This window comes from Rhipicephalus microplus, chromosome 2, assembly GCF_043290135.1.
Source record: "Rhipicephalus microplus isolate Deutch F79 chromosome 2, USDA_Rmic, whole genome shotgun sequence".
In the NCBI taxonomy this organism is placed as follows: domain Eukaryota; kingdom Metazoa; phylum Arthropoda; class Arachnida; order Ixodida; family Ixodidae; genus Rhipicephalus; species Rhipicephalus microplus.
The window spans coordinates 137,666,448-137,693,929 of record NC_134701.1 but is presented as its reverse complement, the minus strand read 5'-3'; the positions used below and the strand labels follow the sequence as shown (position 1 = coordinate 137,693,929).

General features: G+C 44.1%; 1 protein-coding gene across 1 annotated transcript in view; it reads right to left on the bottom strand.

Annotated features, from left to right (window-relative positions):
* LOC119169735 (MAM and LDL-receptor class A domain-containing protein 1) overlaps positions 1 to 27,482 on the bottom strand; it is a 269,301-nt gene that overhangs the window by 102,157 nt on the left and 139,662 nt on the right. The window contains exons 38-45 of the mRNA XM_075886845.1: positions 25,839 to 25,923; positions 25,015 to 25,134; positions 23,546 to 23,704; positions 14,986 to 15,071; positions 11,341 to 11,508; positions 9,265 to 9,361; positions 7,879 to 8,028; positions 6,986 to 7,159 (exon numbers count right to left, since the gene is read on the bottom strand). Of these exons, the coding sequence (XP_075742960.1) occupies positions 6,986 to 7,159; positions 7,879 to 8,028; positions 9,265 to 9,361; positions 11,341 to 11,508; positions 14,986 to 15,071; positions 23,546 to 23,704; positions 25,015 to 25,134; positions 25,839 to 25,923 (1,039 nt within the window). The remainder of the gene's footprint in view (positions 1 to 6,985; positions 7,160 to 7,878; positions 8,029 to 9,264; positions 9,362 to 11,340; positions 11,509 to 14,985; positions 15,072 to 23,545; positions 23,705 to 25,014; positions 25,135 to 25,838; positions 25,924 to 27,482) is intronic.

The window sequence follows — 27,482 nt, the reverse complement described above, 5'->3', positions numbered from 1 at the left end:
CCCGGATGACGACTACTTCTTAGGAACGATAACTACCGACGACTTCGCTGAACGACAGAGGGCCGACCCGGAACTTAAGGCCCTAATAGAATACCTCGAAGGCAGGACCGCCGAAGTCCCGAAGATATTCAAGCGCGCACTTGCGTCGTTCTTTCTACGAAACGGTCTTCTACAAAAGAAAAACTTTTCACCGCTTCGAGCTAAGTACCTTCTTGTGGTGCCTTCAGCTCTGCGACCAGAACTCCTGCAGGCCCTTCACGACGATCCGACGGCAGGGCACCTCGGTGTTTCTCGCACGCTCGCGAGGATACAAGAAAGGTACTACTGGCCACGTCTTACCACCGACGTCACTCGTTATGTGAGAACATGCCGGGACTGTCAGCGACGCAAGACACCGCCGACAAGGCCAGCGGGACTTCTGCAGCCTATTAATCCACCTTGCCGACCTTTCCAGCAGATTGGTATGGACCTACTGGGGCCGTTCCCGACGTCGGCTTTCGGAAACAAGTGGATCGTGGTAGCTACCGACTACCTCACCCGCTACGCCGAGACAAAAGCCCTATCCGAAGTAGCTAAATTCTTCGTCGAAAATATCGTCCTACGTCATGGCGCCCCAGAGGTCCTTATCACCGACAGAGGAACGGCATTCACTGCCGACTTAACTCAAGCAATCTTGGCATACAGCCAAACAAACCACCGCCGGACGACAGCGTACCACCCACAGACCAACGGCCTCACCGAGCGGCTTAACAAGACGATCGCCGACATGCTGTCAATGTACGTCGATGTCGAACACAAGACGTGGGACGCCATTCTTCCGTATGTGACCTTCGCATACAACACGGCGGTGCAGGAGACGACGCAGATATCGCCATACAAATTGGTCTACGGAAGGAGCCCGGCAACGACGCTCGATGCCATGTTACCCAACGTCACCGACGAAGAAAACCTCGATGTGAGCGAGTACCTTCAACGCGCCGAAGAAGCCCGACAACTTGCGCGTCTCCGTATCAAGAATCAACAGACGACCGACAGCCACCGTTACAACCTACGACGACGCTTCGTGGAATACCAGCCCGGTGAACGTGTTTGGGTGTGGACGCCGATACGCCGACGTGGACTAAGTGAAAAGCTACTGCGACGATACTTCGGACCGTACAGGGTGGTTCGACGGCTCGGCCCACTTGATTACGAGGTTGTCCCCGACGGCATCACGAACTCTCAACGACGCCGATCGCGACCTGAAGTCGTCCATGTCGCGCGCCTCAAGCCGTTTCATGCGCGTTAACAAACTGAACTAGTGTTTTTTTTTGTATTATTGTTGTATCGTATTTATTCATTGTACTTTCTTGCATTATTATTGTACTTTCATCTTTAGTTAAAGCATCGGGACGATGCCTTTTTTCAGAGGGGGGCAATGCCACGTTCCATTTCCCAAGTTTTTGTTATCGTCCGAAAACACCGCACGATTCTCAGCGCAAACCGCGCCTGCACTTTTCTAGAAGGTTCCGGACTGTAGTAGATCATTTCGATAAGATCACGCCCACTGTGCGAACGGTACAGATTGTTCTGGAAGCTACGCCACCGCCAGCGATAACGCTAGAACATTCGACGGCAAGAGTATAAATGCCGACGCGCTTCGCCGCTTGTCAGTTGTTGATCGAAGGCCGACGCTCCGTTCGCCGCTATCAGTCCGAGACTGCTATCTGTGCGAGACTGCTGCTGTAATTGGACTTTCAGTTTACCGGGCACAGGTTCGCCCAAATAAACAGTTAAATCCTAACACGAAGTCTTCTGTCTTCGGCCACGTCACGACCCCGTGACAGTGGTAACGCGTTAGAAGTATTGCAGTCACCGGCAGCGCCACACTTTTCTTGCTAAGTTATAAACGTATTCTTTACTATTTCATAACTCTACGGGTAACATACTGAAGTTATGACTTTTTGGTAGCATGGGGTGTCACTGTGATGTTACCTTTAATTGCTATTGCAATTATCCAGAGAGTCTCACGCAATACTTCTTCGTGTCATGAGCGTTAAATTCTCCGAGCAATACTTACGTCCCAGCGGCACACTACTGTCGGTCTGCCGGTTGTTTGCAGTGGGATTATCATGTGATGCGTCTGTCAAGAATCTCCTACTTACCACAGTGGTCACTTCTATTGAGCGAGTTGAATTAGTAAGCAAGTTGCGCGAGCAATACTAACTCAGTTTATCGGTTGTATTATCAAAATACCGCTAGGCGTGGGCGGAGCGTGCAGCATTGTCACAGCTAATACTGGGATGTTTAAACACTCTTTGGATGTTTAAACACTCTTTTTGTTTATAGGATGTATAAGAATATAGGATGTTTAAACACTCTTTGGGTGTACGTGCTATAGGAACACTTGCAGATATCTACAAAGCCATAAAATATATCTGATGTGTAGTGGTATGTGCTACAGGCACACTTGCAAGGTGCCCACTACGCCATACACTATAACTTTTTGCGTAGTAGCAAGGGATTTTTTTCTTCTTCTTCTCGACCACCGCACATGCCACACACTCATTTGAGCAGACTGACCGAGTAGAAAGCATTCGTCACTTGTTTGTTTGAGCCTTCAGACTATATAGCACAAGTAGACTCAGAGGATTCGCATTCACGATGCCATTCTTTGGTGAAGCGTGGTATACACCGCTGCACGATTTCAAGGCAGTATGTGTTCTTCTTGGCTGATGACAGCGAATAACTATGCCAGAGAGTTGTGTAAGGAGTTGAAGCATTCAATGACCCACTCGTAACGCAATTCGCATTGCTTGATGGCTGGTTGTGTCTTCGCTGTTCTTCATTACCCATAAACGCTTTATTGCTCATAATAACGCAATTTCTTTCCCGGCCAGAAGCCTGCCTAGGTTCAATTCGCAAAGTAGTTTTAATCAGTCGTGTTCATAGAAAAAGAAGAAAAAAAAAAGGCACGGCGCAGTAGTAGAATACTAGGCTAGCCCACAGGACACCCTGGTTCAAATCCCATTGCATCTTTAATGTTTCGTATTTATTAGGGTTTTTTTCTGGCGCGTCAGTGGTTACGGACGTTGGTGGGAGTGGTGCTGACAACATTTAACTACAAAAGAGAGGCATAGTATCTTTTAGACGTCTCTACAAATAGGCGTAGTGTCAGTTGTGGAAACCCATTGCTTGAAGCTGCCATGCGGGTCCTCTGGACCTAGACCTTGTGCGTATGAAGGTCTGAGCAACCGAGCAGGACCACCTCCTAGTCCTGATTGATGATACGTGGGGTTTAACGTCCGAACACCACCCTATAATTATGAGAGACGCCATAGTAGAGAGCTCTGAAAATTTCGACCACCTAAGTTTTTTTAACGTGCCTCCAAATCAGAGCACATGGACATAAGCATTGTTCGCCTCCATCAAACATGCAGCCGCGAACCCCGGAATTCGGTCCCGTGACTAGCGGGTAAGTAGCCGAGTGCCTTAGCTACTAGACCACCGCAGCGGCGACGCCTCCCAGTCTTCTCGGCTAGGGTTTGGCTGGGGAGAAATGACTGCGTTATTTTGGCGTAATACTGCAAAACGAGGTAGTTGGCACGAATGCATAATAACTTTTTCTTAGCACTCACGGAAAGACGCACAAGAGAGGGAATGACACCAGCGTGACTATCAGCTGAAAGCTTTATTCGGAGAAGGAAAACGTATATACTGAAGCTATGTAATCAGCTGCCCATACACACCGTCACAGTTGCAAAGTGCGGGGTTAACGCGCCAAATATGTTGTACTCATTGATCCCTTCAACAGCGACACTTCTTCACAAACAGTCAACGATGGGGTGCTGATACAAGATGATTGCCCGATGTAGATGTCAATCGCCTCAGCGATCTCTTGTGCGGTGTGATCATGGTGCCTAAAAAAGTAACTGTGTATTCAAAAAGCGCGCCTCGGTACCACACTGTACACAATGCATCGCCAAATGCATTAGCAGCATATTCTTTAAAGACAAGTGGTGCTCCCTTAAGCGTTTGTTTATGCAGCGACCAGCCTGCTCCACACACGCTCGCCCAAAAGTTAGAGCAATGCAGAAAACAAGGTTGGACCTCACCGTAACATAACTATAACCTTGTGTCGAACTCCGCCGGTCTGTGTGCTTACTCATCCTACAGCATCCAGCTTCTTCCCAACCATAAATCACAGCCTAGCCAGCTTATTCGTGGCCACGAAAACAACATTTACCCATACCTGTGGGCGGTCTCTCAAATTCTGCGCCACAGAGCATGTACAGTACAGTATCACGGCTACTCGGCCCCGTTCATGTTCCTGCTGGTGATTTTGGCTGCATTTACTATGCCTAATAAGGCGCCTGCATATTTACCGCAATACAGACTCGGGGATGTCCGGTCATGATGGTTGATTTGGCAAGTTGCTTTCACAAAAGCTTATACCACGCTGATTGGAATGACTGATAGTGTGGCATACAATGTTTCCGGCACAAATGAAAATATCAAACACCTGCTGTGCCACTGTCCTCGATTTGCTTCAAAGAGACATGTGCTTGCCAAAGCATTGCGGCGACTGGATGATCAACCTCTTTTTTGGCAGGTGCTATTACAGCACTGTCCACATCCCTAGACAGCCTACAAGGCAGTAGAAGCCCTCTTGTTTTTCTTGAGAACGATGGGTTTGTGTGAACGCCTGTGACTTGCGTTGGATTTCTACACGCTGCAGTGAATTTACTGCCTGTCTCTCTCTTTTTCTTTTCCTTCTCTAACCTCTTTCTCAACTATCTTGTCCCCTTTGGTAATCCCCCAGTGTAGGGTAGCCAACCGGATGTATGTCTCGTTAACCTCCCTGCCTTCCCTCTTTTGTTGCTTCCTTCCTCCTGGCGAGTTGGTGATTCATGATGGTTTGAAATATCAGTGTGATGCGCAAACAGAGACAAGGAAGACGCAGACAAGATTTGAGGGGGTTTTGGAGGTTCGTAGAGATGGCTTTTCACATGCACTAGCGTGTTTTAACTGAAGAACCTGCTCCCTGAAGCTCTCCTGTGCCTAATGGTGAAAAGACTTGGAACTGAGGATTTTAGACAAGATAGGACTACTACGTTTTTTATTGCCTAGGAATGAAAGGAGTGGTAGTTTAGAATGAGCTTGATAAATCCAAAAGCATACTAAGAACGTATATGGTCGTCTGAAATATACAGCATAAGGTCCAGAAACTGGGAGGTGTTTTGAACTGGGACTTCACAGGAGAATTTTACTTTCACCTTGAAACCTCCCAAGACACCGTGTACAAACGTATCTAATTGCACATTGCTACCCAGTACCAAAAACTATCCACTAACCAATATACCGTAGTGGCAACCCCCTGAAGATCTAGCAGCAGATCATGGTCAATTCCGATAAAAAAAACTCTGCTAAAAAGGCGCTGATGAGCCTTGGACCATCTTCGCGATCAAAATAGAATCACGGTATAGACAACTAGAGCTACAGCCAGAACCAAATCACCCCTACTTGTCCTACACTTGATTGAAGCTTTCTACGAAAGGGACGCAATTCATGCTTCACAAAAAAAATCATGCACACCAAGCAATCAAATGAACGTCACATCTCAAATGTGACATTTGGTGCCACTGCTTCTTTAAGTAATGCGCACATGCACGAATGCTGTCATTTTTCTGACTTGAACAATACGGAGATCGAATTTAAAGTTAACATTGGCGTGAACACTAAGAAATGACACCCTGACACTGATACTCATAAAATGAGAGTCAGTTTTCATCACTGGTTAAGAAGTGAAGTTACGTGGAGGTGATCTCAAAAGAATAACTTAGACTCATTTCGATTAATAATTAGATGGTTTTCGTAACATCACTTGGGCACGCTATAAAATGTAAATTTAGTTTATGAGTGAGAGTATTAGTTTATCGTGAAGCACAAGAAATGGTATAATTTTCAGCATATAAAATGCAGTAAGCAATGGGTAAAATGTCTGGTATGCCATCAATATAAAGTAAAAAGAGTAACCAACTCTGTAATGAACCTCGGGAGGCTCCTTCATTTATTTGTAGTAGATGAAAATGGGCCTGCTATGTCCACAGGATGCTTTCTGTTAACGAGGAAACTGCTTGAAAAATGAGAGATGAGCCAGTGATGTCGCACGCCTCGACTTTCTTGGACAAAATGCGATCAATATTTGTGTCAAATGCCTCCTACCCAACTAGATATCTTTATACATAGTTATATTTCATGCAATCAGAAAGAATGAGAAGGGCTAGGTTACTAGAGCCTACAATGCATTTGCCACGCTCGTATCTCCGACAGACGTTACCACAATAATTAGCTTGTCCAAGCGTTTATTCGGGCGTACCGTATTCAGAAGTTTTTTTTCGGTATGTATAGGCCACAGGTGTGTTGAATGCTTCAACTTCAGTACGCTTGCTTCGATCTCATTCGTTAGAGAAATCAGCTGCTATTAGGTGTGGGCTCAACTTTTTTCGTTCAGTTTATAGTTGAAGGCATCCAACGACGCCAGATTCGAACACAGCATTTGCTTGACCTAGCAATATTTACCAGAAGTACCAAAACCAAAAAATTCTGTTTTTTCTTATAATTTTACTTTCTGTTTGTGAGCACATTGTCTACTAAATAGCGGTCGAGACCACACAAGAACAGAGTGCTTATGATTTCCCGTAGTTTTGTAGTGCCAATACACTATGTGCATAAAATGACATACAGAAATTAACAGCAATCATGCTAATACATTTTATACTATTTTTGGTTGTCTCGCGATAAAGAAATTTTTATTCCTTATCTATGTTTATTGAGCATCACTTTCACTACATACTGGTCACGAATAAAAATCCTATTATCAGTATGTATTATCATAGGTATTGTCATTGCAGAATAATAGGCCCTATATGTGACATAAACGAAAATTGCAGTCTAGAAGAGGAAGTGAGCTTATTTATTCGAAAGTCTGTTGAACTTCGCTTACCTGGATTGAGCAACGCATACACAGCGTAGGCACCATGTTCGTTCATTCGGCTGTCTGTGGAAGGGAAGTCCTTGTTCTTCTTGCCGACTTGCACCGTCGTCCAGTTCCAGCCGTAACGCGCACTGGCATCCCGATTCACCAAGCCACACAAATCTGTGGTAAACTCGCAGAATCCTGAGTGGCACACAATGACAGAGAGTGTACACGGGCTCTAAAACTGTACACTCGCGAATCAAAAAACACCAAGACAGTCAGCTAGAAGAAATAATTGATAATTTTTGTCGACACAGAGGGCTTTCTCAGCTATAACAGAAAATGCAGGGACAGGTCAAGAATCTGAACCTCGAAGGCTTCTGGTTGGCTATCGGGACCTATGGTGTAAGGGTGCGGGGATTAATACGGTGGCGCGAAATTCGTGGCTAAACAATATTAGCATGCGCAGGCGCTTGGGTGATTGAGACTGTCATAATACATTGCCACACGTTGGAATATTTGAAGAGGTGTAAAAAATTGTTAGTATTAGTTGTTAGATAATAGGGCCAATTTTTCAATACTATCTTTAGCGGCAGCAGCTTATCGTACAATCGTTACCGTGAGTGAGAGGGTGTTTGACTTTGAATACGTTGGCGGTGGTGACACAAAAGTATAATTATAAGTAGTCTTGCCTAAACTGTGCATTTCGAAAACGCTGCAATAAACGCAGACGCATTACTTTACCATAAACTGTCTGCTTTTTGTTTTCTGAACTAAAACTTGCCAAGAGCTACCAAGTAGGCTTCGTTTTCTTTGTAAATATACAACCCTAAGTCAAACAGGTACGTTAGCAATATATTAATTTTGTGTCAGTCACATACATTTTTAGCATAAATTTCATGCTCTAAGTAATCACTCACCGCATCTAGATTCGTCCACTCCATTAGAGCAGTCTGCCTTGAAATCGCACAGCTGAGACTTCTGGATGCACTCATTCAGCTCACCACACTGAAACTCGTTCTCACCACACATGAAGGGAGGCACTGTTGAGGCTTGTTCCGCGGGCAGTTCTGTTTAGAGCAGTTATAAAAACAACAAATGAAAAGTTTATTCATAAGTCGCAAACTTATTTTTGATATTGCTGCCTCATAAGTCATATCTCTAGCAGTGGCGTAAGTTTTTTCAATTTTCATCGCATCAGGTGCATTTATATTTAGGTCATAGATGAACTCCTTGAGGGTCAATTTTCTTCGTGAAATGCGTCTCAAAAAGCGATATATTTGTTACCAGAATAACTTCTTCACACAAAGAAAGAGAGAGACAGAAAGATAAAGAGAAAGGTTAAGAGGTTAAGTAAATATTTTCTTCTGGTTTGCTACCCAGCACGGGGGTCGGGAAATAGGGGCAAGAAAGAGGGTGTAGAGAGTGAAATAAAAATGAAAAAAGAGCACGTGCCTGAAAAAGAAAACACACACACACACGCACACGCACACACAAGAAGAGCTTTCTGAGTAGAATCGTTCAGAAAGGCTGGTAGATGGTGGAAAGTGTAGTAGCCCTTGCAGGGCCATCTTTGATGTTGCATCCTGACAATATTGTGAAATTCTTTCCTACGATAGAGGTTAGTTATTTAATGTGTTGAGCGCGTTTCAGAGGCATAGCAGCTGTGCCTTATATTTTAAGCAGTCACAAAAAAGATATTTGCAGAATCTCTTTCAGAAAACGTTTGTCGAAAATATTCTTGCGCGAGCGTAATTTGAACGGAAAATTTTTTGTGAACTTATCACATAGATACTATTCTATCATGAGCAACACAAATATCAATTATAAAAAATTATAAAACCGTTAAAGAATCTGCGTTGAAATCAACATCTGTGTGGTTGACGAACGTACCATAAGTGCACGAAGCGAAAATACGGGGTGAAAAGCACTAATAATTAAGTTAGTTTTGTACCACCTCGCGCGCATTTGTGTTGGCACTCACTCATCAAAATTTTATTCCTAACTTCCAAGTAACTCCTCGTGTGATGAACTGATATTTACTTAATCAGATTCTAATACGGCAGTCCAGTGGTGACACGAAGTAATCGTTGCTAGACTGAAAAAATGCGCTACGCGTACAGAAAGTTCTCCTCATTAAAATTGAACCAGAATTATCAAAACCAGTGCGGTATTAAGTGTCCGAATCTTTTCTGCTTTCCCAATATCATAGATCAAATATCTAGAGGTAAAAACAATCCAGAATTACTACACTCATGTGTATGTCAGCTTAGGAAAGCAAAGAAATGGTGGTGCATTTAGTTTACCTTTATCGGTTGCGTTGCAAGTCTCCCAGAAATGCACGTCATCAACGGCAATGTAGCCATACGCATCAGAAGTCCTGTGCTCTCCTATGAACGCCACCTGACATACCACAAAAGAAATTGGAGAGTTACATGTTTATACACGTGATTCACCGTTATTGTTTTGGTCTATACGTAACTCTATAGAGCCGAAGTAAGATATGAAGTAAAATAAGAAGCATGATCGCACGATGTATCAATGGTAACAGGATGTATTAAACAGCGTTGTAACAACAGCATAGCATTTCACTGCCTCAGTGATGTAAGTTTACAGTACTTAGTAGCGTTCACTTAGAATTCAAAAATTGAGCCTATGAAAAAGCGAGTCTAACACTGTTGTTAAACTGTGGCGTGAATGTTTGTGTTATAATTTTTATTTTTTACTTTAAGTAACTTATGACTATAGAAGAAATGCTTTAGCGAAAGAGTTTTATTGAGGGCCTCTATAACACAAAACAGCATAAAATGAAAGGCTGCGTAACATGCAAATAAAGATGGTCTGAATTTCAAAGGAGGAAAACAAATAGCACGAAAAGACAAATTCCAGCTCGACACCTGTGCGACCAGAAAAAAAGCGTAGCTGGGTCCTCCAGCGATTACCATTCACGGAGTTCCCACTGCTCTGTGCACCAAACCGTCAATGGCGCCCAAGCTCGTTGTAACCATGCAAGTTTTCCTCTTTACGAGTAGAATTTGGGTAGGCAGAGTCGAACACTCATTTTGGGACACATGCACAGGTCTTCCCTTTCAGCTTTAGTTTTTGTCTACTTCCTGCTTGTTATGGAATTTCAAATACGCGTCGACTGCAGAAAGTTTTGTCAGGTTGTTTTCTCCTTCATAAGTGCTGACGTAGAGCAGCGGTGAGAGGCGAAATCATGGACACCTCGAGGAGGTGGTGCTCTCCCTTAAATGGTGCCGCTGTCGGGCGCACGTTTCTGACACGTCTTTAGCTACCTAAATTATTACTGCGAGTACTTCGTGCTTGTTTGTGTATGTTACATCAATGTTGTGCCTTGCTCATTCATTTTTTTCGGAATTGCAGCATTGCTAGCCGTCTAATGTCCTGCATTGAGTGCTTCACGAGAGTGCAATCTCGCCACATTCAATCCATGAATGGAGGACAAGCCAAGATCCTAAAGTGCTGTACGCCTAAAAAAATTAGCAGTGTCTTAACTCCGCTACCCCACGACATGCGCAGCGTGAGCCATGGGCGGATCGATAGACAGACGGATGGACTCACGCAGATGCGGACAGTGGGACGCATGAATGGACGGATGGACAGGTGGAGGAATGGACGGAGTAGCGAGCGAGCTCTCACGATTCAAGTGCGAGTCCATTAGTCACATGTACCTCCAGCAGCTTCCAGGCCCTCTCCGGCACGACAGCTCTGCGCGGTGTCACGTCACTGCTCTTCAGCCATGCGCAGCATGGCTCTCGTTAAGCTACGCGGAACTGCTCCTTAGCTAGTGTCATTTGCGTTAGAAAAACCCCTATCTGATTACACAAAGTGCAGAGTTCTGCAACTTTAGGCCTGAGCTATTTACCTAAGAACGAAAATATACTGAATAAAGTTGTCGCAGTAAAAGGAGACGTGTTACTGCTTCAACAAAACTCTGAATTTTTCTCAGCACACTTTCAGCAAACGTCATCATGTACAAATAACAAATTTCTTAGTAGAGGCTCGGCTTTGAGAGGCTTTATTTTCGGAAGTGAGTGGGAGTATTATCGAGATGGTAATTAAGTTAAGCAAAACACACAGATGAATATTACACATCTAGGTGGTTACATGCGTGCACTACATTAAAAACATAAAAACAATGGGTTTACGGCGCATGGAAAGATCCAATGATAGTTAAGACTGCCAGTGTGCCCTGTACGCAATAAAACATGACTATAACAAAGGCGCTATACAATGGACGCCGCGCTTTTTCCTGGCGTGTGTCAACAAATGTGACCACTGTCATTTTCAATCACCACAATGCCTACTGAAGCCGCGTGAATGGTTCCTTATGTCTGCTCAGGTATTCTTCATGTGCTCACCTGATAGGGAGCAGCGCTCTTCAATTCCTTGCTGATGCCAACGAAGTGCAAGATGTTGCTTGGTCTTGATTGCTTCCACACCGTCTTCCAGCGACCATCTTTGGTCGAACGGATAGCGAGTGAAAGTTGTGGCCTGGTCGTTCCTTGCATGGCAAAGAAAAACGTCACCTGTTCCAAATATGAGATGAAATCGAGGAATAAATTTTAGCGGGACGTACGAAAATTGCACGGAACAATTTTGGGTGTTCTCTTTTTCAGCATGCGACATGCAGAAAAAAATCAAGGCACTCTCACACAAGTGATGCCAAGAAAATGTGGATCTTGACAGCCTGATGTTTATCTTTGGTTTTCCTTTTTTTACTGGCTTCACTGTTTTTCTTTTTTCTATTTTTTCAATGTTTTCTGTTTATTCGTGTCTTTATTTATATTTATTTTGCTTTTTTTCTGTGTTTTTAGTTCTCGCTTGCTTACTCTCTTTTTTCTATTTTTATATCACTGCGCCAAGCAACAACAGCATACAACAATCCGGGGCCTTAAAGTGTTTTCACCCAATATTATCATGCAAACTATTGAAGAACAAGAGGATGAAGACTTCTACTTGGCCTGCGCACGCTCAATATGGTACAAACGGCTATGCTATAAGTTATATGGCCTGTGGTAAGCCGAAGCACGACGACAGTCTAAAATATCCCGGGCACCCAAAGTGTACCCCTCTTGAAATAAATTCTAGCGCACATTTATTCATGCGCGCCTACCTCAATTACAAAAACAATATGGTCCGGTATCTGCATGTTACACTGAAAATGTCGTCGCAAGACGATAGTCTTGGGTCTGGAGAGAGTGAACAAAACGTTTATTTCATGTTCTGCTCAAGAAAATTGGTGAATAGTATTCTGGAGGCGCTGCGTCAGAGTGCCTCGAGCGTACAGCGGAGACGAACGAGCGCATTGAGTGACGTCACGCGTGAGACATGAGCGCTATCTGGCAGTTATCTTGGAAAACGAAGCGAGCGGCATGCGCGCCCGTCTTGGAGGCGATAAGGTGTAGAACGCAAGGCGACGGGTAGGTGCCGCCACCATGTCGTCTTAGCAAAGCGTTGAAAACACTTGCCTTTTTGAGCATCGTGTTTCACTGTCAGTGCAGCGTGATAAACGCTACGGTCCTTTTAATTACTTACGTGTGCCTTCTCTACTATAGAGCCACACATTGAAAATATGAATGTGTTGTTATGATGGCTTTGACATGCGCAATAATTGCTTTCGAATTGACAATAGCAAATATATGAACGCTACAGCTTGAGCAATATTTGTGGGCGCTGCGGATGGGGTCGGCCGTTTGGGGTATCGTTTGGTGCCATTCGGGGTACCGTTAAGGGCAGAAAAAGAATAAACGGGCAGACAAACAGACCAAAATGCTTGCGTCGAAGGTCCCTAAGAAAGACTATCGTCTTTAAAAAAGAAATCATTGTCCCGTGAGCTGCTCTGTCTCTGCGCATTGCTTCCTTAAAAGGTACTGACACAGAATGCCATAGCCACGATAGCATGCGGGATCGATTATCGTGAACAGGTGCTATTCTATTTATTTATTTATTTATTAAAATACTCTCAATGCCTTTTGCGGCAATACAGGGGGGAGTGGAGTTACCAAGTGAGAAGTAGCAGTCTCGAATGATGCATGACCAGTGTTGCTGGCGATGTTGGTGATATAATCATCTGCAGTATATCAACCTCGAAAATAGCTTTGAAAGTACTTTAAAATTGTTTTCAAGTTTGCCTGAGCGATTGACTCCATCACGCTTTAGACAACCTCAAAGGAAACCCTTGGGCACCTCCTACTTAATTGACGTGACCACACTGCAGCAAGTTATGATCACGTCATAGCCGTCATTTTGCTTTGGTCCCATTTTCTCCAGCAGTCCATTACTTGGCTGCGGCTCGAAAGTCCATGCTCGCGGCGCACGATTTGAAATTTTTGCGTTTCTTGATTTTGCTGTCCCCTTTCCTGTTCAACAAAAATTTCTTGATGTGAATCACGTGGAAGTGCGTCAAAGTTCTGTGTGCTGACTGGGTCGAGCGTTGCACCCGCTAGGTTGTGACAGTTGCACCTGGTGGCTTGTCGTTTTTGAAACCGAAAGTGACACTGGTCGGCAATAACAAACCTATAATTACTAATCTGTCGCGCACTGCAGAACACCATGTGTCGTCTTCTGTATAAGGGCTCCCAAAAACACATTGCAGCAAAAAAAAAAAAAAAACGTGAGGCCAAAATTTTTGTGTGAGTACGCGTTTAAGGCTGTTTGTTTGTCTTTATAGCTCGCCACCTTCCAACCACAAAACATAAGATGTCGAGCGAAGTTTCGCAATACCACGAAAAGGCGATTAGCTTCAGTTGGACTTTCTAACTACCCTAAGATTCTATTTTATTTCAGACTAGCGTTTTCATGCCCTCTTTCCACTAAACATCTCAGAGTTTACTTGTCATAGTGATGTCCATTGGTGCAGCTAAAGACATTTAAAGCAAATGTATTGAGGAACAAATATGGCGAAAACCTATAGGGAGCTTGAAATTTTGACCTGCAGATTATTGTGGCCTATAGACCTACCGCGCTCTTCAGTCATCATTTTCGTCTCTGCACAGTCGCTACCATCGGCGCGAGTCTATACTCTTGCAGGTGAATACAAACCCATTTACGTGAATATGACCACATCGCAAATAAATAATAAGGCTTAAGCGCAGCTCAGTTTGTGCGTGAAGGAAAGATACTATACAGTCAAGAAGGGGAAAAAACAGACGACCGTGTGAGCGCTAACTTCCAACTTTTGTTTATTGCGTACCCTTAAAACACATTATATAGCTCATTTTACATGACGCCACACACATGACAAAACCACACACGTGTGGCACAGCACTTTATCAAGGAAACGTAGTTGTGATATGATTACAAATAATCAATTTATACTAATTTATACAACCTATACTAAGTTAGTGCTCACACTGTTGTCTGTTTTTCCCCCTACATGACTGTATAGTATCCTTCCTTCCCGCTCAAACTGATCTGCGCTAAAGCAATATCATTTATCATGCACCAACTCGCCCTGTCAGCAGTAGTTGTCCCAAATAAATATTTGACAAAAAACTAGTAGTAAAAACGGCAAGGAGGACGTGTACGCATTCTAAAAAGTGAGGTGCAATACACAAAGTAATTTTTTAATGCAAGTGCAGCTGAAATGCTAGTACACGTGAAGGGTGTTAAAGAAATCGCATTATTAGCTATGAAGTTGTTCGATACTTTTACACTGAACACAAAAAGAAGAAGACGAACAAGTGTTCAAGCTCCTATTGAAAGTGCTACGGGTGTACAGTTGCTATCGCTGCACGGGCGTTGAAATACCGATCAACGAAGAATGGCTACAAAATTGATGTTGCGTTGAACGTTTAGCGGTTCGGAAGCCCGTGTCAGACCATGCATTCCAGCTCGAACTTACGCGCGACTGGTGAATAAACGCGCCCCGTGGTACTTTTTTGACACATATGCGGGTACACATGACGTTCTGCTCTGGTGAGCTACTCGCACCACAGATCAGAGGCATAGCTGGTAATTTTTTCGGAATACATGAACGCATCCATGAACAAGCTCATACTCACGGCACAATATGAGGAGTTGTCGAGAGTAGGACCTATGATGATAGCCTTCTCAACTTTAGAGGTAGCTTCGAAGAGCAGAAATTTACCTGAAAGAAAGAATAATTGTCGCTTTATGAAGATATTTTTCACTAAAATACCCACGTGTAAGTCACACAGCTCTTATGCTTAGGAACAGTACAAAACTTTGTTTAATTGCTGGATTTTAAAGCCTCATCGTAGGAATGAACTTCATTTTCCTGAGAACCTTCTTCCAGTTCAAGTTTGTTTGAATGGACCCGACCCTCCTTTTGCCGACTGCTGTGCATTCTTTGAAAGCTGATTCAGGTATCGGACTCGGTTCCAAGGCATCAGTCGTTTCTCCATAAAGCGGAACGTTCACCGCATAGGCTGATGCTGTGAAAAGAGCAGTCCTCGTATTCTTTTGCCACTGCCGTGTTTCTCTTTATATGAACCAGTACAACTTAGTAGGCAATATTGAAGATATATGCATATAATATTTACAATACTCCTTGCTCATCGTGTGCCTGTATTATCATCCCTTTGGAAGACCGGAAATCTGTATTTGTACTTTCGATACATCGTTTGCACTATCAGGTATCTTGTCATTAACAAGATCCACAGGCGGGACCATAAGATCCGCAGGCGGGACCATAAGAACCACAGGCGGGACCTCCCGCAGGCGGGAGGTCCCGCCTGCGGTTCTTACCTTGGGACCTCCCTGTGAATCTGTACCCATGCACTTTTCCATGTTCACGCTTGATGAATAAAATTCAAATTCAAATTCAAATTAAGGATCCAGCTCTGGGACAAGCGACGGAAACTGTGAAGCATCTTGACTCGCTCAAATTTCAGTGTAGATAAATATTTAAGGCAATTTTAAAGGAGCAAACATGAATAAAGTCTGCAGATGCCATTGAGAGATGGTAACGGTTCTAATCCCTTTATAGAGGTCTGTCAATTACATTCGGGTGGAATGTTCACACGTAAAAAAATATCAAACCAGCCGTGAACCGCTTACCTTAGTGCTTTTTTTATGGATCGAAAAATGTTTAATTAACACTTGCCATGCAATGCGTTGCTGTTCGAGCAACAACGTTCGTGAAAAATGTACCGCACAGTGGTGACATGTATTCTTTTCAACAGAAATACCTGTTACTGCGATGACTATGTTCCTTAATACCTCAATATACAGAGTGTTTCTGAAGATTGAATCCCTTGGTTGCACTTAGAGAGAGGTCCTGCATTTACTTCTAAGTACCCGATCCCGAGCTGCGCAATGCTATAGACTGCAATGCAAAAGGAGGCTATAAAGCGGTGTCTGATTTATCGCATTTTGTAGTGGGTGACACATCTGCATACAGCTTCAGACCAATGGTGGAAGCAAATGAACACAGTTTCATACGGACGTGAGAAGGTATATGATCCCAACACTTTATTTCTTCGCATGCCGGCATTCGCTACACTGTCACAGCCAACTGTGACCATGGTATACATCGGAAGAAGATTTACAACCACACTGCTTCAATTCATCCTCAGCACAGGCTCTCTAGCGTGGATCCAACACACATGTAAAACAGTCGTAAACCTTAACAGTAGACATTATCGGAATGAAAAAAGAAGAAAGCAAGGCTTGTTAAACTTGTCGTTCTGGCAGTGGCGGAGCCCTCCACTATGGCGAAACTCTTGATTATATGGTAGTTTTTAGGACCTTAAACCCAACATATCAGTCAATCAACCTCGGTGACTCCTGCCTATGTTTCTCCTAGTGCAAGCATGCCGCTTCTAGAGGCAAATAAAGTGAAGCAAATTGGTGATGACAGATTTTGCCCAAGTGACCATATTTCTACCCTGCTTCCACAGTATACCTTTACTGGCACCATGTGTAATAGCGAAACTCCTAAAGCTCAAAGTAAAGGTCGGGAGCTCGTAAAAAAAGTCACAGCTTTGCCGCAAAGGCAAAGGCATGAACGCGATACCAACATATTGGAAAGCCCCGCGCCGAATGGCAAACAGATCAAAACATTTCACACGTTTCTCGCGCACAAAGAACGCACGAAACGTACTCACAGGTACCGATTAACACGAATAAGCATCTCAGTTATTACTTCGCTGTGTCTGAAAAACGCGCCCTTTTCGCAAACAAACAACCATTGCAGTGACCTTTGTGCGACCGGTAACTACAGCAGAATTGTTCCGACGAAACTCAAAGGCTAACCAATACGTGAGATTCTTCCCACTGCAAGATAAAGGCGCGCGATTGAGCGTACACCCCCTTATTTTCTACGCGGGCCGAAGTACGCGTGAGAGATAAGAGCCGTCGTGCACTCGTGCACTCTTGCTGATAATGCTGAAAACAATATAGTGCCCCGCCTCGCCGAAGTGTCCATCAACAGCGCTGAGTGCTAGATATGAATAGATTGTCGTTTTAATGTTGAAGGAGGTAATGTATGATGTGCAAAAGTAAGTAATAAATAAAGAAAAAACTTCTTGGTAGCTCAGTGGATAACGCCTCGCATTCATGACGAGGAGGTCCGACGTTCGGTTGCGCGTGCCGGAGCCTTTTTTTCTGCGATTTTTTTTATTTTTTGCTTTTTCATATATACAGATACGTATACATTTACAGTGTATGACATCGACTTCGATGCCGACGCCCACGCCGATGCCGGCGGCGAAATCCAGCGTAAAGTGCACATATATTTGCTGTCACAATAAAAGCCCTCCCCGCCATTATTTATCATGTGTATTTGCTTATCAGCCACGCCCAACGACGGAGAAAGTCTGCAAAGCTGCCACGCCGAGTTTCCTGACTTAGCGCAAGCTGACTGAGAGCGAAGAAAGGTGCGCCGAGAGTACCACAGCCAGCTTTGCAGGTCAGTTATGGCGCTCAAATTTGGACATTCTTTCACGACCTCTGAGAGGCTCTAGTTCTGCTTTACTTTTTCAGCGCTAACGAAAGAACTAGCGTCAGCCATCAAAGCCACCTTAACCACTAAGATAAACCAGTTGGGATGTTTCTTAAACTTCACACGGCTAGTGTAAAAGCTTTTAAAGCGACAGCAATTATATTTGTACTCTCGACTAAATTTTGCCACCAGCGTCACCAGCGGCGTTGCCATGAGTCACCGTATATGTATACGATTCTATTTGTACGAATACACGAAAAAGAAAAAAAAAACGTATTCCAGAAAAAGGCTCCGGCGCGCGGAATCGAACGTTCGACCTCTTGCACCTCCTTCGTGGGTATGTACCACTTACCGCTGACGATGGTGATCTCGGGGTAACAATTGTGTTTTCTGAATTAGCAGCGAGAAAGCACACTGAGCGTGCTTTGCCAGTTCGTCACAACGCGGTGACGCGCACAGAAGCGTTCATCTCCTACGCATACTTCGCCCAGAAGAGAGGAGTGTTTAGAAGTTCACGCGTGCGCGCGCTTATCTCGCCGTTGGGCGAATCGGACGCCTCGGTGTCTCACTGGAACAATTATGTTGCATTTACCGGGCGCACGAAGGTCACTGGACTGACTACACAGTCCCTGTTTGCGAAAAGGACGCGCTTATGAGACACAGCGAAGTGCCAACTGAGACACTTATTTTCCTTCATCCGTACCTCTGACTATTCTCCGTGCGTTATTTGAGCGCGAGCACCACAGGTTGCTTTTCGATGTGCTTGCCATTCTTTACGTGCATGACAATCTGTTGCTATCGCATTCATTATTCGCCTTTGCGGCAAAGCTGTGACTTTTTTTACTCCTTTTAACAGGGCAACTACAAAAATTCATAAAACTGCAAGGACAGTCTTGCATGACAAGAAAACATGGTAACTCTTTTTTTTTTGCCATCATCTAACACTGTATACGAATAGCCATGATCTGGGAAAAATGTACTTCAGCAGCTAACGATTACAATGAAGCACCCTGAGCATATGCAGAGTGCCCCAGCTATCTTTAGCCAGAGTTAAAAAATATGACGACACAGGTGATCACGACGTGACCAAATGCATGTTGCTGATGCCGCCTGGAGTTGGTCAGGCTGGTTTTTTCGTGTCCTAAAATATTGTTTTATTAGAACCACGCTTCTTACAATGATCCGCCAAGTGGCTGGGAACGGAGCCCTTTGGAGAGTAAGCGTGCTCCCTCAAGCGATAACTTATGCATAGGCCTGTTTGGTCAATGTAACAGAGCTCGCATGTAAACAATATCTTGTATACAATCGCTAAAACACATTCAACATAGCGCGTAGCGTATTTCTTAGTGCGTGCTTCTTTCTTAGGACCTTCGCTGTTGACCGTGCGACATAGCCCAGTGAGCTTGTCGCGTGCGCAGAACACAACTCTTACACCTATTTTGCCAGCGACCTTCTTTAGCCTATGGGAAACCTCGTGTACAGTACACCCGAATTGAAACAGGACACTCGGAGCGTGTGGCCGACGGTACATGTGCCGCCGCTCGTTGGTGTGCGTGGAACCGTGGAACCAATGTGTAGCAATATGATATAGATTGAGGGGGAGAACACCTACGGACACAGATTACCCCTTCCGGTCGCTGAATCGTCGGCCTGTAGTTCACCGTGTACACTGCTAGGGTGGAACTGCAAGGCTCACGCACATTGGCCTCTCGAACGAACGGGCTCGCCGCTGCGAACTACTTTTATTGCCGCGCCGGCTGACAAGCCTCTTGTTCTGCGTGCTTAGGTTAGGCGGTACGCATGCTGCGCAAGAAAAACTCAGCATTCAGTATAGAGATTGCGCATTGCGTGCGTTCCAAGACATAATCACCATGTGCGCAAAAGCATGGAAAGTTCACTTCGTGGTTTCTGCCTCGACAAGAAATAAAATAAGTGGCATGCTTGCCTTCATGCAACATGAAAATAATATCGTGTGTTAGTGTCATTAGCGCAAACTGTGGCGTATTGTTGACTAAAAATGCAAGAAGCTCGCTCGTTCTTCTGTGGCCGACAGCTCTACAAATGCTTGCCACGCATTATAACTGCACTATTCGCTGCTGCTCGGGGCGAAACAACAAAATATTAGGTCATGGTTTCTATGCTGCACGGAAACAGACCCAGGTTGCTGCTTTTCTTTTTCGTAGTGACAGACTTACAAACTTTATTTGCTTTTGCGCAGCTATATATCTTGTCTACGAGCACATTTAAGGCTTGATATTTTAGCGGTATCTGATTTTTTACTTGGGAAGCCTACATGCCCCATCGTCGAAGAGCACCGATCGAGAGAGTCGTCTGCTTGCGCCACCGTATAAATGGTTCGCACGGTCCACTCATTTCGGTCTGCATGCATGCAAAAGCGCGCGAGCTTTACAGGGTCACGCTGGCAGTGGGCAATTTGTGAACTGAATGCCAACTATTTAGCGACCGGAAGGAGTCAGCCTGTTCCGTAGCTGTTCTCGCCCTCACTCTACACCACAATGCGACATCCTGATTCCGCGAGCCCCAATGAGCAACGGCACATGCACCGGCGGCCTAAAGTTGCTTAATAGAGAATATTCAGGGACTTTACGGCGGCCACGCGCTACGAGTGACCCGTTTCAATCCGTGATTACTGTACGTAGGCAATAACACCCGTGCTAGAATGAGGCTTGTTAGGTTGGCTGTTGCTTTGTCCCTTATCAGGCACCCTTAGTGACGTAAGGAGAGTCGTCTCTGCGATGGAAGTTAGCAGGCGATTAGGAAAACATGCTCGTTGAAGGCGGTGAACCTGGTGCGAAAAACTGCATTCTATCTTGTGGTGACAAGAGCGAGTTAGAGCTGCCTTTAGGCAGGAAAAATTCATGCTTCACTTGAGTAGCTTAGAATAGAAAGAAAATAGCAGGAAAAGAACGGCAGGGAGGTTTACCAGCCTATAGATAGCCGGTTTGCTACCCTCCACATGGGAGGGTGATGGGGAGATGAAATATAGAGAAGAGAGGGAAGAGAGATAAACACAGCACATTAGGCAGCACATGCACGCACTAGCTTAGAATGGGTGGACGTAAAAGAAAGGAGGCATTTTTTTGAGCGTGGCTCGTACCGCCAACAGACATGGTCCCCCCAAAAAGCATTTCTATGTCTAGAAATGGTAGCTTGTCTTCAGAAGCAAGCTCTGACATTATTTCAAGTTGCTTGATATCACGCCGAAATACGTCAAATTTCTCACCGGTGGTTCGCCGAAGGTCAGATTGATCGATGCGGTGAAAAACTAAAAAGTCGGCGTAGCAGAACACTTTTACTGTGCTTGTCTGATCACTGTTAGCCGTAAGACTTCTGTCATATCACGCAAATAAAATATCACTAAGAACTGGAGCTAAACATGAGCCAATGCCCACTTCTTTCCGCTGAGTGTAACAGGTGTCCTTGTGAATTACAAAGGTTGAATGTAGATGAAAGCGTAGTAGGTCCATAAACCTGCGAACATGGATTCCACATGCATTCTGAAATTTGTTGCAGCCATAACGCTGAATGCACTGGCTAACATCATCGCAGACAAGGCCATAAGGTAAAAAATAAAACAAGTCGTTGACATCAACAGAGTTAGCATGCCCTAGATTTTTCTTCATTGCTGTGAAACTAGTTATCTAGAGTTGACTGATATGACTGGCTCTTGATAAGGTAGGCTGTTTGGTGCATGTATGTGTGAATTTGCTAATGTTGTCTGGTTGCGCGCAAATTCTGTTTTCCTATATATTGCAATTGGTTTGCAATTCACCCTGGTTGTTAGTTAAGCGCTCTGTTCTCATATCTTCTATCTCTCCTGTCATTTGTGCTGTTAAGCACTTTCTACGTCTACAAAGCAGCACCAACCAGCCCAATCAAGCACTTTGTTACAAAAAAAAAAATACCACGTGACAAACCCGCTCTCACACCAGAGCGCATGTTGATTATAGTGCTCCCTAACGTTCCACGTACTAACGACCTTAGATCAGCCCGATTTCTGTTTCAACTGGGCTGTAACAATCGTGGTGGCTTTGCGGCGAACACGTTTCGCTATCAGCCCCAAAAGCGACAACCTCTGTGACTCCTTATCGCTGTCACGAGCCGCTGTGAGAGAGCGTATTGTTCATACGCGGAGCGTTACAGAGTACCAGAATCACGGCGCACGTCGGCACGCCAGTGGGTTTGCAACGTGGTATTTTAAAGATGATATAGTCTTCTTTTTTAATTTCGCGGGAAGTTGTAGTTAGCAGAAAAGCACTAATAATTAACAGATATACTGCTCAAAACTGGCTATAGTCAGGCGTTTTGCAAAGCGATCAACAACTTTCTTATATCCAAATTTTATATCCATCTGGGTTCCTTCAATAGTTAGGTAATTAAACATAATAAATTAAACAGAATTTTAGAACACAAAAATACTCTGACTAAGTTTAGGCAACGGTGAGAAACATGCATTTAGTCGCGTCGTAATTGCGTGTGTCTGCATATCTTTAAACTCTGGCTTAATATTGCTGGGGCACATTGTACATTTATATAAATGAAGTTTTCTTGAAGTGCCTATGTCTCTCCCTCACACACACATCCACACATCCACACAGACACACACACACACACACACACACACACACACACACACACACACACACACACACACACACACACACACACACACACACACACAACGTATATATGGTTCAGTGCTTTCAATTATCACATAAGTTATAATTCTTCAAGTGATTTATGTATTTTCATTTTTATTATTTTTGGCTAACCGGTAGGCTTTTTTATGTTTCCTACAATTGCAACCGTTCAGTGGTGGTTATATTTGTGGCAGCATGCACATTTGGGCCCTGTTAACCATCTTATATTGATTTAGGGAGTAGAAAAACGCATATTCGGGACTGTTCCGAAATGTGACTATCAGCACAACGCTCGTCTTTCCAGTTAATGTCTTTACTGGCCACGCTGTTCTCTGCTGTTGCTCATACTAGTACCAGCACCACGACAACGTTGACACTGTCTGCAAATTTTATTTCTGAGTTTGCTGTCGCATAGGTTCAGCTGATCCAACGCGTCCTGCCAACCGGTTTTAGGCCAAATAGGGCGATTGTCCACCTATATAAGCTGCATTTTATGCGTTTTATCCCGCTTGGTTAGGTACCCGCCTATGGCCAACATGTTGAAACACTGGGTTTCGGTACCAAGGCCCAAATGAGGGTACTGTCTTGATCTCAGCAAAGAAGCCTTCGTTTTTATGGACATGCTTTGTACTGCGTCGAAATATCTTTTTACCGATGGGCCACTTACTCATCCTTTTTTGAGTGTATTAGATCACTGACTCCGCTTATTTCTAAAAAGCGGAAATCTTCAAAAGAAGAGTTATTGGTCTGGCACGCATGCTGCGCACTCAGCACTTCTATGTGCGTGCGAAAAAGGTTTTTTTCATGATTGCTTATGCGTTTGATAGGAAACCCACCACGCACATGTTTCTGTGTAAGATATCCACCTATCTTACTTTTTTTATCATCTCCCAGCTTAAAGCATGTAGACGTTTGAGAACATGGGTCACTCCTATAAAACCTTGAAGCATCGCTGATTTACTACGAGGCTAAAAGGTGTGAGTATTAGTTACGTACCTTCTGGTAACCCTGTCGTATGATCTCTCGTTGGCGAGTGTATTAGAAGATCGTACGGATAAGCCAAACGCCAGTTGCCCTTTGTTTTTCTATCAGGCGAGAGCTGTGGTGTCCAGTCACAGAAGGAGCTTTCGAAATTGCAGCTCAAACGATAGTCACCTGAAAGGGGCATGATTGTTATTGTTTTCTTCCCGTGTGGCTCGTATCTATCAATCGTTACCTACGTTCAACTTTGCCGTTTCACGTCTAGCACTGCTTCAGGTATAACAACCTGCAGCGCAGGGATGTTGCCATATTTGCGTTTTTTTTTGGGGGGGGGGGGGGGGGGGCTCAATTATACTTCATGCATGTTTGTCTGTGCTCTTGTATGAGTACGTCTATATATACGCAACCAAACTGCGAAACTCTGGAGGGGGCTACTCCCCAACGTCCCCTTTGGCTACGGCACTATATCAGTACTGCGAAATCTTAGAGGCTTGCACAATAGATATTACGCCGTCATCAACGTATTGAGCCTGTGCCTGTGGGAACAAGTTATAAAGTGTAAGGCATTTTGCCGTATGAACAAAAAAGAGGGGAGATGACCAGAATAATACCAACCAATTGAGTGGACCGAAATAACAGTCACTGATATGTTTGTTTCTTTTTTAGTTCGCGTTCAGACATTCAAATCAATGCATATAACTTCAGCCTATTGGAATGATTCATGAAGTTGTCAACTTTTTTTTTTATGTGGTTTTACTACACCCACTTAAAGGTACGGTCATGAGATCGAGGTATGTCACCGGCAAAGTGTTCAACAACAGATGTCATCCACTCAGCGTGTTGAAAGATATTTGTCACCGTATTTTACGCAGATCCTTATGTGGCTCATCGATGGCGGAGTAACATTCGTGGGCCTATCGCAAATCCCAGATAATATGCGTAAACAACTGCTGACATGTGCTATCTTCAAAATGAAGCGTTAAGCGTACTTCAAAATATTTTTTCTCGTCTCTTTCTATCATCTTCTTCATTCTTCTGCTATTCTAATTTATCGTTCTCCCCTCTTCCTCTCAAGCTTTCCACTCCTCACGTGGTAATACACTTTCTCCGGGAAACGTTACCCATCTCCAGCGAACAGCGTCATTTGGCGATATCATTTGACCCTTTACAACGTCAACCCGGCACGATTATCTAGTGGTTTGGCATGACTTAGCGATGATATAAGGACATTCGAAGTTTTGTGATGCCTGCAGACAACTAAGAGTATGGTTTTTTGGCTCGTTGCTTAAATGCATTTTTAAAAAAATCGTATGCGCTAGAGTCACGTACAAGGCAAACAAGTGATAACGCCAGAGCACGACGTATGTCCCGTGGGTTTTCCCACTTCATTCGCCAGCAGTGTTTTGGTTAAGGGGACACGCAAGAAACTTTAAGGCTTTCGCTTTATCACAAAGCAGGACCTGAGTGAAGCGTTGCCTACTCACCGCAGCGTTCTTCATCACTGTTGTCCCCACAGTCATCGACATAATTGCACACCTCTTCCTTCTTTACGCAGGCTCCGTTCGAACAGTGGAAATCGTTATCAGAGCAACTGTTCCCTTGAGCTGACGGTAGAAAAATTTGAAAGTGAACAAATATTAGAGCGCGTATATCGGCTGTCTTTCATTTACTGAATAATACGTCACATGGTTTCTCTGCTTGAGCTCACTGTGATATAAAAAATTGAGGGAGCTAATATAAATATAAAATGTGAATTAGCAACGTAGCTCTATAGCAGCGGAATTCTTGAAGGGCTCTGCACCGCACCGTTTCTTCGTAATTTTTAGAATACCCCGAACTCCCGCTTATCACCGACAATCATCGACACACAAAAAGACACCTCACAGGCAATAACCATGGATAGCGGGATCTATGTTATTCACGCATTTTTTCATAGATTTTCTTCTATTGTTATTTGATGTGGCTGCAAACACATGCACTCACTCACCTCAGGGCATGAAGTACAGTTCATTTACGCATCTTTAGATTAGTTTTTCTACTGCTCCTTGGGGATGCTAGTGTTTTGTTGTTGGCAGACACGAAAAACTTAGACCAAATAAACGTAAAGCTTCCTGTAGAATGGGTCCTTCAAGATTACTACACTAATATTGCAATACTTCTAGAACTTTTCCTAATATCAACAACGAGTATATAAATGCAGAATGCCCTACTTGTTTGAGAAAAAGCTAGCTTTCACCGGATCCACTATTTATACTTTTTACTTACAGTTAGAGGAAATGCTTGTGGGTTTTTTTCTCGCAACACTCACCTGGCAATGCACAGTTATTGTATCTGATATCATCCACGGCAAACACAGATAGAGACTGCGGGTACTGATCACTGATGAAGTAAAACTGAAAAAAAAAAGAAACAAACAGTTTTAAACTGTAGCTTCCAGATCGGGGAAAACTCGAGACACCCATTGCCCATTGCTGGGGCTGGTAGCGGTAAACATTTATTGCCCTTTTAATTACAGAAAGCTTGTTCGGAAAACTACCTGCTAGGGGGTCAACTATCTTTTAAATCTAGCTGGATTTCCTTTGCTGTTGGAGCCCCAAAATGGGCGTGGCCACTATCATGCGACTCCTGACAATGACTTGTTTCGACGGATGGAGCAGCTGAGCAGGGCCACATGCCGGTGCTCTCGGGTTGTATTGGGGCTTATGAAAGGATGGAGTTGGCATGTTTCATGTTGGAACAACCTGAGAGGTGTGAAAACTGTCCAGGGGCCCTGTCGAGAGGACAGAGGACATGACACACGCTCACTAAAGTTGCCCGCTTTTGATGATAGATTACCTTAGTTCTTATTGTTCTATAGCGCACTGAGGAAATGGAAATTGGGAGCACAATAACGTTTCACGAGTACTTTTGTGAGAAAGCACCTCACCTGGTATAACGAGTAGAAAACGTTCTACCCGCGATTAGTAGCGCGCGAGCGGAGCGATCAACGTGGCTGAAATAGTGATCAAATGAGCTGGCCAATCTTTCGTTGGGAGGGCACATGTTATAGGCTCCCTCCACCTGTTGGACCAGGTGTCAAATGCTGAAGAAGAAAGCAAATGCCCCGCCTGTTTTTGACGTGAGGAGGGAGGGGGTTGGTCGAGCAGGAACTGTGAATATTGAATTTAGGGGCGCGCTATCTCGCTATCTCGACAGCCATGAGCGGCGGGCGGCTCGTATACCCTTCTACGTGCTGCATTCTCAACGCAAAATGACTGTGTACAAAATGTCCCTGGAGCACCCATATTTTCTTGCACAACCTTTTTGTAGAGTTAGGTGAGACGGAATCCAAAAACGTTACAACTTGTTGCTATTGCTTGAACCTTGCGATGAAAGATTGAATATTTTGCTGTTTTACCGTAACAGTATTGCTACGGTGGAACGGACTAAATTCTATTACTTAAACAAACACTGAAGCAAAGCACATCAATTCCGTTAAAAGCAAAGCTCAAGAAAAACACATCAATTCCGTTAATCAAAACAAATACAAGGCAAACAAAATATAAGAAATATTCGACTGGTATTTATTGAAAGAGAGCAGCATCAGCACGCTAAATACACGAGTTATCCTTGTTTGAACAGCTCCAAAGCATCTGGAAGAGGAAACACTATGCCTGTTTTTTTGTTTTTTGTTTTGATCGGGTGAAGGAGAATGAATGGGCAGCTGAGTAGGAGGGGAGGATGCGGCGCTCAAGCAGTAGTTGTGAACTTTGATAAAAAAAAAATGGGGTACCCTTAAGCTTTGCCTTTCAGAATTAAACGCAATAGCGAAATCCAGGCCCTAGTGCACCCTTCAACCACTAAGTGCATACTTATTAATGTGTTCTGTTAAACACACACACAAACACAGACAGACACACACACACACACACACACACACACACACACACACACACACACACACACACACACA